The sequence below is a fragment of the Herpailurus yagouaroundi genome, unplaced genomic scaffold (assembly GCF_014898765.1).
Source record: "Herpailurus yagouaroundi ecotype Mexico unplaced genomic scaffold, PumYag 189, whole genome shotgun sequence".
Classification (NCBI taxonomy): Eukaryota; Metazoa; Chordata; class Mammalia; order Carnivora; family Felidae; genus Herpailurus; species Herpailurus yagouaroundi.
Genome location: NW_024412420.1, coordinates 2,677,671 through 2,692,819, shown reverse-complemented (window position 1 = coordinate 2,692,819; position 15,149 = coordinate 2,677,671). Strand labels below are relative to the sequence as shown.

The 15,149-nt window shown below is 37.7% G+C and overlaps 1 protein-coding gene and 1 long non-coding RNA gene across 3 annotated transcripts in view; one reads left to right on the top strand and one right to left on the bottom strand.

The window, feature by feature from the left end:
* Positions 1 to 3,365, bottom strand: part of LOC121044701 (uncharacterized) — a 4,390-nt gene extending 1,025 nt beyond the window's left edge. Inside the window, exon 1 of one of the 2 annotated variants that reach the window (XR_005797436.1) lies at positions 3,253 to 3,365. This is a non-coding gene — a long non-coding RNA (uncharacterized LOC121044701). Of the gene's footprint in view, positions 1 to 2,957; positions 3,186 to 3,252 lie in introns of those variants that run through there. The other variant, XR_005797435.1, reaches the window with a different exon arrangement.
* DHX40 (DEAH-box helicase 40) overlaps positions 3,245 to 15,149 on the top strand; it is a 48,557-nt gene continuing 36,652 nt past the window's right edge. The window contains exons 1-7 of the mRNA XM_040496964.1: positions 3,245 to 3,384; positions 4,224 to 4,391; positions 5,660 to 5,805; positions 7,885 to 8,004; positions 8,198 to 8,425; positions 8,657 to 8,723; positions 9,682 to 9,813. Of these exons, the coding sequence (XP_040352898.1) occupies positions 3,273 to 3,384; positions 4,224 to 4,391; positions 5,660 to 5,805; positions 7,885 to 8,004; positions 8,198 to 8,425; positions 8,657 to 8,723; positions 9,682 to 9,813 (973 nt within the window). The 5' untranslated portion in view covers positions 3,245 to 3,272. The remainder of the gene's footprint in view (positions 3,385 to 4,223; positions 4,392 to 5,659; positions 5,806 to 7,884; positions 8,005 to 8,197; positions 8,426 to 8,656; positions 8,724 to 9,681; positions 9,814 to 15,149) is intronic.

Sequence of the window (15,149 nt, the reverse complement as noted above, 5' to 3'; positions counted from 1 at the left end):
TTCTTTCTTTCTTTCTTTCTTTCTTTCTTTCTTTCTTTCTTTCTTTCCGTTCATTATTGAGAGACAGAGAGACACAGAGCATGAGCAGGGGAGGGGCAGAGGTGGGGAGACACAGAATATGAATTAGGCTCCAGGCTCCAAGCTGTCAGCACAGAGCCCGAACTCACAGACTGCGAGATCATGACCTGAGCTGGTCTGTCGCTCAACCAACTGAGCCACCCAGGCACCCCTCCAGTTATTTCTTTTACATTGTAACATCGATTCTATATTCTCCTATCTTTCCTGGAGATGATTTTAAAATTCTATTCCATTGTTGTACATCTCTAATATTGAGGTTTCTTCCTGTCTTTTGGATGGTCAGAAACAAATTTCTTGGATTCAAGAATATTTTGAAAGACTGCCTATGAGATAATAGCAGCAGAGTGCAATTTATACTCCTCACATTTATTTTTTTTTTTATATATGAAATTTATTGTCAAATTGGTTTCCATACAACACCCAGTGCTCATCCCAAAAGGTGCCCTCCTCAATACCCATCACCCACCCTCCCCTCCCTCCCACCCCCCATCAACCCTCAGTTTGTTCTCAGTTTTTAACAGTCTCTTATGTTTTGGCTCTCTCCCACTCTAACCTCTTTTTTTTTTTTCCTTCCCCTCCCCCATGGGTTCCTGTTAAGTTTCTCAGGATCCACATAAGAGGGAAACCATATGGTATCTGTCTTTCTCTGTATGGTTTATTTCACTTAGCATCACACTCTCCAGTTCCATCCACGTTGCTACAAAAGGCCATATTTCATTTTTTCTCATTGCCACGTAGTATTCCATTGTGTATATAAACCACAATTTCTTTATCCATTCATCAGTTGATGGACATTTAGGCTCTTTCCATAATTTGGCTATTGTTGAGAGTGCTGCTATGAACATTGGGGTACAAGTGCCCCTATGCATCAGTACTCCTGTATCCCTTGGATAAATTCCTAGCAGTGCTATTGCTGGGTCATAGGGTAGGTCTATTTTTAATTTTCTGAGGAACCTCCACACTGCTTTCCAGAGCGGCTGCACCAATTTGCATTCCCACCAACAGTGCAAGAGGGTTCCTGTTTCTCCACATCCTCTCCAGCATCTATAGTCTCCTGATTTGTTCATTTTGGCCACTCTGACTGGCGTCCTCACATTTCTTTAAATATAACTTATTTCAGGTTTTTCTTGTGACCCAAAGATAACAGGAAATAGATTCAATGTTGTTTGCAATACTAACCTTTCTTCTTAGATTCAACCCATGCATTTTCTATTTTTATTGTCTATTTGTATCTTGTTTGCCATTGAAATTTGTAAACTAACTCGAGGGGAAATAATTGTTCTTTTAATTTGGAGTAGCCTGGAGCATATGACTATTAATGGTAACATGTTTTAAATGTCCTTGATTTTAAAATCAACAACATTAAACAACATTTGAGTTTTTCACTTTTACTTTTCCTTATTCTCGGTTTGCAGGGGTTTTTCCTGGATACTCTCATTAGGTGATTCTCAATCAAGAATGGAGTCATTCTATAATAGTTAACTTGAAAACATTGAAAGAAAACATATTAGGCACCAAGATTTAGATAATTTAGAGAATTCCATCTCCCATCACTGTATAGTGGTTATTAATGTGGCAAATCTTGGTCCTATTACCTCTTTGTTTTATTGTCTTGAGCAAGTGTGTGAGCCTTGTTTCTCTCATGTGAAAATTAGGTATAACAATAACCTACTTCTCTGAGTTTTTGTGGGGAATAAATGAAAAAATTTATATTAAATGCTTGACTATTAAGTGCCCAATAAGTGGTAACTATCATTGGTCTGAAATGATTCTGTTCACTTTCTTATGAAGTGACTTTGATAGTACAGTGCCATATACTAAAATACCATGCCCTGTTATTCACCAATACTTTGTACTACAAATGTGTTTTTTGCTTTGTTTTCTGACTTGTAAATATTTTGAATTTCTAAGAGAATCTAGAAGGTTGGGAGATTCCTTTAATGGATGAGAGAAATCTGACATATTCTCCTATTGCTAGGTTTATTCCTGTAGCACCCAGGTTTTAGAGTTATAGAGCTGTTAGCTGGATTTCATTTGGTACCATTCAAAATCCAATAAGCTTGCATTTTAGGAGATGTTAATCAGTCCCACCTAAAAGCAGTTGGTACATTTTTATGAGCACAGAAAAATCTTGGGGTCCAATGACATCTTTTGAAGCCTGATCAGATAGGAGCATAGTGGCCTTTAATTAATGGTGAAGGGACAACTTTGAGTTGTCTTGTTTGGCAGGAAGTGTTGGTTAATTCTAACAGTAAGAATAGTTGAAAAGCCCAGGAAACAATCTTCTTCCAGCATTGATTTTGTTACAATTCGATACTACTTACAAAATTGGAAGGTTCTATAATAAGATCCCCCCCCCCCACACAAAGTACCTTTTCTGAAAAAGTCGCCCCACCTCTGTTGTGTATTTGTTTATCCTTTCAACTATTGTGGTTTCCAAGAAGTCCATTATCCATTAAGTGAGCTTAAATCCTCTGAAAATCAATAATTCATTAATCCATCCAGAAAATTAAACAAATATTGATGGCTTATTTTGAATTACTTTGCTGGGCCGAAATGTACTGTGGTTTTCTAAAGTTCCTGCTTTTGTGTCTAGTTGTGAGAAAGAGGAAGAAAATACATTGAAATGCAGGGTCCTATGAAGGAAATGCATAGCGTGTGGGCCGTAGGTTTTGGACACTACAGAACTCGAAGTTCAGCTCTGCAACGCAGTAGTTCTGAAATGAACAGGTGATTACAGACTGAGCAAGGTGAGACTGTGTCCTGGAAACGCTGCACTCTAGAAAGGTTCCAGTTCTGGCAAAGGGTCACATCACAATAGGTGTGTGCAGGCAGAACAGGGTTACACTGACCACAGTAGCTTAGTGAAGGGATATCACCTGGCTCTTCTGCGCACAAGTGGGAGAGGGCCCTCCTGGACCTTGGGGCGGCATCAAGGCCCAAGGCGAAGCACACACCCGAAGATGGAGGGAAACCCTCGGGGGTGGGCTCCCGGTTGGGGGCCCGGCCAGGTCGCGGGTGTGGGGAAGCTTTCCGGCGGCAGGGCGCCACGTCACCTAACAGCTCCCCCTCCCCTCGCTCCAAGTCGCACGCGCGGAAGTAAACACCTCGACGTCATCAGGGCGCGTCTTCGCCTTTCCCCTCCCATCTCCCCAGATCGGTGGACGTGCTCACCTCCGCTCCGGGCCAGGTCTATGTCCCGGTTTCCCGCCGTCGCGGGCAGGGCGCCAAGGCGGCAGGAGGAGGGTGAGCGGTCAATAGACCTTCAGGAAGAGCGGCCTTCGGCTGTTTCCATCGCTGATAGAGGTGCGGTCCGCGGGACGCTGCGGAGGCCAGCGGGAGTTTCGGCATGGGGGCTTTTGGGGGGATAAAAGTACGCCTTTGGCGAGCAGAGAAAAGTGGAGAGGAGGCTGCAGCGTTCTTCTCGCCGTCCAAGCCGGAGGCGAACTTTGCCTCCAGTGAGCACTTTGGTTTTGAGGGGGGCGGTCCCAGATCCAAGTTGGGTGAAAACCCTGCTGGGGGACAAAAAAGTGAACCCCAACGCCTAGACGCGTTCTGCTCTTAAACAGGTTCTTAAAGCCTTTGTTCTCTACCCATCCAGCCCCCCCCACCCCCCGCCCCGCTCGTCGGGCCGCCAGCCTGCCTTTGGGTATGGTATGAAGGGAGCCAGTTTCCAGGATCCAGTTTCCATGGTTACCCACCACTTGGCCTTCTGGGATATCAGTCACTCTGAACAGGGACCTAACTTGAACCATGAATCAGAAGCAAACACAGGTGGCTTTTTAAAATTCAGCCGAGAGTTTCCTGCAGTGTTCTAGCTTTTGGTCTATTGTTTAATAAAATTGGGCTTGGTGCTTCTGTATGGGTATGCTCGCATGTACATTGCCTTGTGCTAGGCCTACTTTGTCAAGTACTCTGAGTCGTGCATTAGCAAATGCTCACGTTGTTAGATTTTACTAAAAAGTTGTTCTGGGCTTGTAAACCCTTACATACCAATTTGACAAAGGTGACTTACCTGAGAAGTCATGGATCGATCCATTCCAGCCCCAAAATTCTGTTGTCTTTCTCTATTCAGTTCTGGGAAATTGAGTTAGAGATATCTTTACAGGCCTTTTAATTGCACAATTGTTTTTCTGTTATTACAGAAGAGAAAGGATGCACATCACAGGAGGGAGGAACTACTCCAACTTTTCCTATTCAAAAACAAAGAAAAAAGCTTATTCAAGCTGTGAGGGACAATTCATTCCTTATTGTTACTGGAAATACAGGAAGTGGTAAAACCACTCAACTCCCAAAATATCTATATGAAGCAGGTAATTTTATTCTGGGATAATATTGGGAGTATTTAAAAAATAACCTCTTGGGACACCTGGGTGGCTCAGTTGGTTAAGCCTCTGACTCTTGATTTTGGCTGAAGTCATGATCTCACAGTTGTGGGATCGAGCCCCTAGTCCAGGTCTGCTGAGAGCGTGGAGCCTGCTTGGGATTCTCTCTCTCCCCTTCTCTCTGCCCCTTCCCCTCTCATGTGCGAGTGTGTGCTCTCTCTCTAAATAAATAAATAAACTTAAAAAAAATCCTCTTAAAAGCTAATAGGACTCTGTATTGCACAAATACCCACCATTTGTTTTACAGTCCCGATTCTTCTATTGACACACCCTCCCTACATCTTTCCTGCTTTTTTATGGTGTTCACATTCAGGAGGTAATTCAGATGACGTTTTTTCCATTTTTAATTGTCATAATAATCTCAAATAAAATTATGGGTAGATAATGATTCTCTGCTATAGAATGAGGTTGTCTTGCAGTTAACCACTGGGTATTGAAATAATTTTCAGGAGGAAGGGATATAGTGATATCTGTTGCTGACATTAGTATTTCTTGGTTCCTTCTCCAGAGGGTTGTCAGGTAAATATTTATTCCCTGATTCCATAACACCAAGCCAACTAACAAATTTCCTACCCTTAAAGTGTCTTTAACTTCAATATGGTAAAACTTCCTATCATAAGGTTGGTATAGAGCAAAATTATATTGGATGTTATTCATATAAAAGATGAAAATTTCTTCTCTGATATTAACTTATTCTAATCCATTAAATCTGATGTGCCATTTTTTAAGACATGGAATGTCTTGTTTTTGCATACTATTTTTGCAATAGTATAGTTTTGCATCCTATTAATTAATAAAGAAAAAAGCATCAATTGTAAGATGCATCTTTCAGAAATACTAAAATGGTAAAAATATGAAAGGTGGTATGTTTAAACTTCTGTGGCAAAAGTAAATCTAGGAATTCTGTGGAATTTATGGGATTCCTAGGGATTAAAATTTTTAGACTTATTCTTTAGTGTAAATCATTAGACTGAAATTGGAAAAAGCTAATTAAAATATGTATATTTTGAATATGTATTTTTATTTTTTTATTACTAAAATCTCCATGGTACATTGGGTAAAACGGTATGTTGTTAATTTGCAGGGTTTTCTTTTGGAAACATTTGAACAGTTTGTGTTGATTGGTCAGAAACAATTTAGCTCTAATTGGAAGCAGTTGTTAACAGTTTTGTGTTTTTTACCTCTGTTTTTGATAGGGTTTTCACAACATGGTATGATTGGGGTGACTCAGCCACGAAAAGTAGCTGCTATATCAGTTGCTCAGAGGGTTGCTGAAGAAATGAAATGCACTTTGGGATCCAAAGTAGGGTACCAAGTTCGTTTTGATGATTGCAGCTCTAAGGTACAAAAGTTTTATTGCTATAAGTCCTGTAAACTTATAGACAGATTGGAGAAAGTTATGAAAGATTTTAACTTCAAATTTGCACTTTTATTTTATTTTATTTTATTTATTTATTTTTTAAATTTTTTTTTTCAACGTTTATTTTTTTGGGGACAGAGAGAGACAGAGCATGAACGGGGGAGGGGCAGAGAGAGAGGGAGACACAGAATCGGAAACAGGCTCCAGGCTCTGAGCCATCAGCCCAGAGCCTGACATGGGGCTCGAACTCACGGACCGCGAGATCGTGACCTGGCTGAAGTCGGACGCTTAACCGACTGCGCCACCGAGGCGCCCTATTTTATTTATTTTTTAAAGTTTTTATTTTTAAGTAATCTCTACAGCCAATATGGGGCTTGCATTATCTTACCACTTTTCCCCTTGGATCTCACAACCCTGAGATCCAAGAATTGCATGCTCTTCTGATTGAGCCAGCCCCTGCATTTATAATTTTAAGAAACAAAGCCTCAGATTAGAATTAATCTTGTTTGTGCACCTGAGCCCAGTCAGTTAAGCATCCGACTCTCGATTTTGGCTCAGGTCGTGATCTCATGGTTTGGGGTTTTGAGCCCCATTTTGGGCTCCACAGTGATAGCTTAGAGCCTGCTTGGGATTCTCTTTCTCCCTCTCTCTCTCTCTGCCTCTGCCCTGCTCACAGTCTCACTCTTTCTCAAAAATAAACTTAAAAAAAAAGAATTAATTTTTTTGCCCATTGTTAATGATTTGTTGCCCATTGTGAATGAATTAGCTTTCCTATTTTCTGTCTTCTCAGTTAGTTTATAAGTGACATGTTTATTTTTTTAAGGATTCTCTTATTTTTTAGCTGTAAGAATCCTTGATATATAATTTACATTTGCATTCTCTAAAACACTTTTTATAGTATTAAAATATATATAATGTAAAATTTACCATTTTAATAATTTTTAGGTGTACAGTTCATTGGCATGAAATACATTCACAATCTTATGTATCCATCACCACTCTTTATTTTCAGAACTTTTTTATCATCTCAAACAGACACTATATCTACTAAACATTAGCCCCTCCATCCCCCCTCCCTCCAGCTTGTGGTAACTTCTATTCTACTTTCCATCTCTATGAATTTGCCTTTACTAAGTACCAATTATAAGTTGAATCATATAATATTTGGTCCTTTGTGTCTGGATTGTTTCATTTATCATAATATTTTCAAGGTTCATCCATGTTGTATATTTGTATTGCTAAAGTCAATGGAAAATGGACAACTTAGAAAAGTCAGTAAGCAAGTATTTATCGAGTATCTTCTGTATTCATGGTACCAACAAGTTTAAAATTGTTTTATTTTTAGTAGTTAATGGTCACAATTTATATTCCCTCAGGATTTTTTAAATCTTGTATCAGATACAAAACAATCCCTATTCGAATATGGTTCTTAATAGGAATGGCCATCATTTATGGCACACAGTGACTCCCCAAAATACTGTCTTTGCCTTCCTAGTGGGAAGTGGGGAATTTTCTTTCTTTTGTCTTCCCTTGTTTTATGTTTATATTGCTGTTAACTCGTAGCCTTTGGTTCTTATTCTCACCTTGTTTTTAATACTAGTTGGCTTACATAGTTTTTAAAATAAGAGAGTAGTGAGGGAAGAAGAGAGTGAGAAGAAATTGTGCACCTATTTCGTCTATCTTTTCTCCTGAGTCCTCTAAAACAGTGGCTGAGACAGAGATGGATCGCATTTCATTGCTGCTTCCTACAGCTTGCTCATGTGAAGGCATTGCATTATCTTACCACTTTCTCCTGACTACGTTATATCTCCGTATTGTCACTTTTGTTGCTTTATCCTAGAATATCCACCTTAGTTCCTTATCTCTGTCCCTGTGTAGGTCACATGTTTTATAATTTACCATCCTTGTTGTTAGGCTATTTTATGTACTTTTTTAATTTAGTCAGATTAGTTAGAATACCTAATGTCTGTACATTTGGGGGAAATTTTAGTCTGTAAAGTAGGGGTGAATTTCTGTAACACTGTATATGTAAGTTGATATACTCTGCTGTTTGAACATTAGGAAACTGCAATCAAATATATGACTGATGGATGTTTACTGAAACATATTCTGGGAGATCCAAATCTTACCAAGTTCAGCGTCATCATTTTAGATGAAGCCCATGAGAGAACTCTAACTACAGTGAGTATTTTAATATAATGGTTATTTATTAGTTTATTTCTTTGGGGTAACTTTTACCTTGTAGAGAATTGTCTGGTCTTACTTACATTTTAATCTGTTTAAATAGGAGTTCTTTGGTTAGGAAAGCAAAATATTTAAAATAAGTTGGTTTTTAGGTATACTTGTGACTTATTAGAAATTTACTTTTTTTCAGGACATCTTATTTGGCTTATTAAAGAAATTATTTCAGGAGAAGTCTCCTAACAGGAAAGAGCATTTGAAGGTTGTGGTGATGTCAGCAACTATGGAATTAGCCAAGCTCTCTGCATTCTTTGGAAATTGTCCAATATTTGATATACCTGGAAGGCTTTATCCAGTCAGAGAAAAATTCTGCAATTTGATTGGCCCACGAGACAGAGAAAATACTGCTTATATCCAAGCGGTAGTACTTGACATCCTTTTTATGTCTTTTTTTTATATTCTGATTCTAGTTGATTAAGTAGTTTAGTAATTCATTTGTTCCCTTTTATTTTAATGGCAGCCCTCATAGTTCCTTGCACTTTTGAGAACCAAATTTAATTTTTCTGTGGAACAAGGGGAAATGATTGGAATGGGGTACTCTATTTCCACTATATTATATTATAGCATATTATGCTTGTGTTTCTTGCTTTAGATTGTGAAAGTGACCATGGATATCCATTTGAATGAAATGGCTGGAGACATATTGGTTTTCCTGACTGGTGAGCATTCAGTATCAGGTTTAAAAATTTAACTATTTATGAGAAGCAAATGTGGCACAATAGAGTGTTACTTTTGTTGGGAAATCTGGGCTCATATTTAACTCATATTGCCTCTTTATGATTTATCTGAATAGTTGTAGATGTCATGCCTTATATAAGAAATATAACAGAATTCTATACTGCCATAAAAACTGCCAGTCTCATTAGTAAACATACATAAAATACACTGACCTTTTAGTAAAAAGATATTAAATGGTAAAGTATTAATATTTTTCTTAGTCTGCCTTATATAGAGGTGTGACCACACTAAACAGTCCTGGATCTGAATGATTAATTCCATTATTTCAAAAGACATCCTACCAGCTCCTTTCTTCTTTGAGTGGTGGGATGGTACTGTGTGATAGCAGTACACGAGGTGTTAAATCCATGTCTCATAGACAGGCCTTTTTTGGAAGTCAAAAATAGATTAGTTAAATCCTAAACTAGTGTGATTCTTCAATTAGCAGCATCCTACTAACAGAAATGAGTCATTTCATCGCTCTCCTCCTACTCTGCCTTGTACTGTCAGAAGTGAGACATTGTAACAATTGCTGCCTTTTTCAGATTACTTTAAGTATTTTGAAATACACCTAAATGCGGTATCTCTTGGACTAGATACTCCTATATTAATGATTAACTTTACTGAGTCTTTCTCAAATACTGTGTTAACAAGATAAAAGTCTTGAAGATTATAAACATTTTTATTCCTGAAGAGGTTTAAATTGCTTGGGAACTGGTGTTCAGTTTTTAATTTTATTGTTGAGATTTGGTACAGTTTATGTGTTCATCTCCTTTAGATCAAATGAGATTTAAAATAACTATTATGCAAAACTAATTTTAATGTAGAAGGCTTTTTTCCCCCATTCTTAAATAATATTTGCTGTTCATTTGCTGACGTTATTTTCCTCCCTCATTTCAGGTCAGTTTGAAATTGAAAAAAGTTGTGAGTTACTTTTTCAGATGGCGGAGTCTGTTGACTATGATTATGATGTTCAAGATACAACTCTGGATGGTTTGTTAATATTGCCATGTTACGGATCTATGACAACAGGTAATTCCTCACTAAAATAGATAATTTGACTAATTTTTTAAAAAACTTTATTGAAAAATCACATATGTACAGAATAGTGCACAGATCCCGAGTATTTAGGTCAATTAATTTTACAAACAACTCATTTTTGTAACTAGCACCTAGATCATAAAACAGAACGTTAAGGGAACCAGCCTTCCTTAGGGAAGGGATTTTCCCTTGAAGTCTTTTCATATTCATTTTTTCAAGAGCCTTGGACAACCCTTGGTGTTGTTTAAGAGTGGACTGTGTCTCTCCCAACAGAACAAAAATATTGTTGGTAATTTTTTTGAAATGAGGACTATTATTTCTTTTTTTCTTTTTCTTTTTTTTTCCTGTGCACATGTGCAAGTCGGGGAGGGGAAGAGAGAGGATGCCAAGCATGCTCTCTACTGACAGTGTAGAGCCTGATGCAGGGCTCCATCCCACAAACTGCAAGATCATGACCCGAGATGAAAACAAGAGTTGGATGCTCAACTGACTGAGCCACCAAGGCGCCCCAGGGCTATAATTTCTTGATAAGAGTACCATAAGTCAAACCTAATTTGCCAGTGCCAAAGAATTTCTAGAAACATACATCTAGGTAATCTGAGACATAAACACAGTAGATGGTTTTCTTTTAAAATAGCACATAGGGGCGCCTGGGTGGCGCAGTCGGTTAAGCGTCCGACTTCAGCCAGGTCACGATCTCGCGGTCCGTGAGTTCGAGCCCCGCGTCGGGCTCTGGGCTGATGGCTCAGAGCCTGGAGCCTGTTTCCGATTCTGTGTCTCCCTCTCTCTCTGCCCCTCCCCCATTCATGCTCTGTCTCTCTCTGTCCCAAAAAATAAATAAACGTTGAAAAAAAAAAATTTTTTTTAAAAAAAATAAATAAATAAAATAGCACATATTAATCTGATTTTCAAGAATGATGATGTTCTTTTGTAATTTCAAAGAGCAAATGCAAACTCTTACCCTGATATTTGTTCATAATAAATAGTGATGAATTCGGTTTAGGATTTGTTTAGTAAAACTACTTTATTATGGAATTTGATATGTAAAACTAAAGAGAAGTTATTTATAATTTGATTGTGATTAGCATTTAATGTAAAAATAATATGAGTGTTTTTATATTTTATGTGTATTTTTGTTTTGTTGAGGAGGTGGTTCTTTCTCTTTTTTTTTTAATTTTTTTTTTAATGTTTATTATTTTTGAGAGACACAGAGACAGAAAGCAGGGAAGGGGCAAAGAGAGAAGGAGACACAGAATCGGAAGCAGGCTCCAGGCTCTGACCTGTCAGCACAGAGCCCGATGCAGGGCTCGAACTCACAGAGCACGAGATCATGACCTGAGCCGAAGTCGGCTGCTTAACCGACTGAGCCACCCAGGCGGCCCAGTTCTTACTCTTATATTAACAAAAAAAGTTTAGGAATATATATTTTTATAAATAACTGTAGACCACATGCTGGTTTGGAAATCTCTTTTGTGATGATATTAGGCCCTTGCCCTCAATATTGAAATCTTCTTTTAGGTTTTTATATCTTTAAGGGAATTCTTAGGGTCATTATTTGATATTTTAAGGTTTTCATTGTTTTCTGGAGATTTGATCCTCTGGCTCCTTTATAATTTACTTTGTTAACTGCTAAGGTAATTCAAAACTAATTATGGTTGCTTTGTTATTTTTTTTTAATTATTTTTTTAATTATTTTTTAATTATTTTTAATTATTTTTTTTAAATTATTTTAATTTATTTTTAAGAGAGAGAGAGAAAAAGAGAGAGTGAGAATGGGAGAGGGACAGAAAGAGAGGGTGACACAGAATCTGAACTGTCAGCACAGGGCTGGACACAGGGCTCAAACCATGAACCAGGAGGTCATGACCTGAGCTGAAGTCAGATGCTTAACTGACTGAACTACCCAGGCGCCCCACGGTTGCTTTGTTATTAACTATTAATAATATAAATGCATTTTTCTGTATAAATAGTTTCATTCTTTGTCATATTGAAAATAACATGCTGAGTCTGCTAGTGCATCTTGTTTAATGTCCTGAAATCCAGTTTTTATACTTTTAAAGGTTGCTAATGACCTGTTTCTCAAATCTCATGACTGTTTTTTTTCCATTAGTTTGTATTTTGGTTTTGTGATAATAAGTCTCCCTGAAATGCTGTCGTCTGGGATAATATTTAATTACCTAGTTCTCCTGACCACTCTTTCTCTAGGTGTGCTGCCCTCCCACCCTTCCCAGCCTTTGTTTCTCTTTAAATGTGACTATTGCTTAAGGTTTTATCCTTAGTTTTCTGTTTTCTTAGAATTCTTTGTTTTGGAGAGGTTGGATCCTAGGACTCACCTGTCACTTCTCTATGGATGACTGTCTCTAGTTCAGTCTCTCTCCTGAACTCTGGACCTCCTGGTTTTCCTAACGGGGCTTACTGGTCTGCATCATATCATCCTAGATCATTCAATCCAAATGTGACCACACCCATAGGTGTTTTGTGTGTGTGTGTTTGGGGGGAGGGGGGGGGTTGGTCTTTTGTCCAGATCATTCATTCATTCTTTTTCATTTTTCATTGTCATCATTAGAGTTGGAATCTTCAGTTTGCTTTCCTGAATTGTTAACATAATCTGCTAATCTGTTTTAATCTTTCAGAAGCACATCTCTGATTGTGTCAGTTTCTTGTTGGGTATCTTCAGCCATTCCTTATTATCAACTGAATTAAAATACTAACTTAATAACTTGGCATTTATTATCCTTCCAGTGTGATTTCAACCTACTTTCAGCCTTAATTCCCAGTGTATGAGATTTTCTGTGTTGGTGTGTATGTGTGAATGGTAAAGATATAGAACTGGGTGTCAGGAGAACCATTACTGAAGGGCTTTGTTTGTTTATTTTAGTTTCCCTTCTGGTTCTAAGGGCACGATAAAGTTGAGCTACTGGTGATCCATTATGAGCATAATAATATTTATTGGAGCAATTTATAACAATGCAGAGAGGCATTCAAATTGAGCTAATGAGGTACTGAGTAATGGGTAACGTGAAGTTGGGAGAGAGAGGCAGATTCCTGGGATCATAGGCTCTTTTTTTAAAAGCCTGGTTACTATAATACTTATAATATTTTCTTTATTATTGCTACTTTGGGTGATGGAGAGAAACACTATATGTTATTTCTTTTATTTCCCATTATGCTTTAGGAATAGAAAACTTGGACTTGGGAGTGAGGAGAGCAAAGAAGGGTTTCCTGCCTGTGGCCTGTTGTGAGGGGGTTCAAAAATGACTCATACCTAGGTTTAGTGAGTAAGTGAAGATTTTGAGGTGGATATGTTATTTGCTTTTATTTCTGGGCTAGCTATGAGGGTGGCTTACTGTTTTAAAGGGACATCTTAAGGTATCTCTCTAATTGACAAAAAATTCTCAAATGTCAAATGTGAAGAGATGCTGTGGTATCCCTTCTACTGGCAAGATTATATGATCCTGCTCCCTGGGCTGAACTAACCCCCCACCCTTTGTGATGTTCTCTCAAGCTCAAAGTGTAGGCAGTATTTTTTACTCCTTTTCTTTCCACATCTTTTTTGTGGTTGCATCTGCTATTTCCTTAACTTCAACTCCTCCTTTGCCTTTTATTCTCCCCTCTTACTGGCTGAAATCCTGCTATTTTGTTTCATGAGTGCATGCAACCACCTCCATAAAAACCTCCCGATTTCCCACCTCACAACTGGCTTTGATCTCGTCTTCGTTTAATCCTCACTGTGCTTTCCTGTTCCTCTTGTGGCACTTCACACATCTTACCTTGTGTTATGGTCGCCTCATCTCCTTTATGAGATTATGAACTACTTGAGTATTATATGTTGAGAAAGTCCTGATCAGATGTTTGTTAAGTTGAGTTCCAGAGTTTTCACTTTCTGCTAGACATTCTGTTGATGTTTTGCATCAAATGCTAGCTATGTCTATAACCTTATTCTTGTTTCCCTCAAACCTTTTTGCTCTTCTGACTTCCCTCTTGCAAAACCTGTTCAAAGTTTTGCAGTTTTTCAGGTATACTGAAATATACCTGTTATTTCATAAGTGACAAATATTTGCATGGAATTTGGCAGTTATCTAATTCAGTGTTCTTAACCTTTTTTGAGGATGGAGTCTCAGATTCTTTTTAAAAGATAAAGCCATGGTTTCTTTCTCTAGAAAAATGCAAATATACCCATGTATTTATTTTTTGCATAATCAGACTTCTTTATTTTACAGATAGAGACTAAGTGATGTTCCTGAGGTCACAGGGTAAAACTGCATTTCATAACTGGTTATCTATTCAGTAGGGACGGAAAAAATGAGTACATGTTTCCAGAATACATGAAGAAAAGGAAAGGAGATTTGCCTTGGATTAGTGTGCAATATTTTCTCTTTTTTTAGAGAGAGAAAGAGCACAAATGGAGAGGGACAGAGGGAAAGAGAGAATCTTAAGCAGGCTTCATGCTCAGTGTGAAAATTTTTCTTTTGTCTTGTAAAGAGTACATAGTTGTAAAATAGAATCAGAAAAGTAAGAAAAGTAATTAAGATTAGATCTCACCAACATGATTAAGTAATAATCACTATTAATATTTTGAGGTATATGAACTTTTTCTTTATATATTTAAATATATTTTTATTGTTTAGTTTTTTCTAACAAAAAATGGCATTATATTATGTGTTTTCTTTTGTTTTTCTCTTCAGCCCTTTGTAGAAATTTTTAAAATATAGAAAAGTGCAAAAACAATCTATTTCCCACTATGCAGAATTAACACACTCTTAATGTCTCAGCATTTTTGCTCCAATATTCACTTAAGAAATGTTAGTCAATTAAGGAAAAATGATACGATTTTCATTATAAAGAATTCAAGCAGTGTACAAAATTACAAAGGTGAAAGTAAAGAAATCATCTCAAGTTTGTCCATACAAAAATAAACATCTTTAACATTAGGAAAAAATTTAGATCTGTGTGTGTATGTGTGTGTGTCCATACAGAAGGATAAGTAAATATATAGGCAGGTTGATAGAAATACTTATACTCCTAGTTGCTTTTTAAAAAAGTATTTAGGGGCGCCTGGGTGGCGCAGTCGGTTGAGCGTCTGACTTCAGCCAGGTCACGATCTCGCGCTCCGTGAGTTCGAGCCCCGCGTCAGGCTCTGGGCTGATGGCTCGGAGCCTGGAGCCTGTTTCCGATTCTGTGTCTCCCTCTCTCTCTGCCCCTCCCCCATTCATGCTCTGTCTCTCTCTGTCCCAAAAATAAATAAACGTTGAAAAAAAAAATAAATAAAAATAAAAAAGTATTTAATTTTACTTGAATTTACTTGAAGGAATTGTTAAACTTTGAGT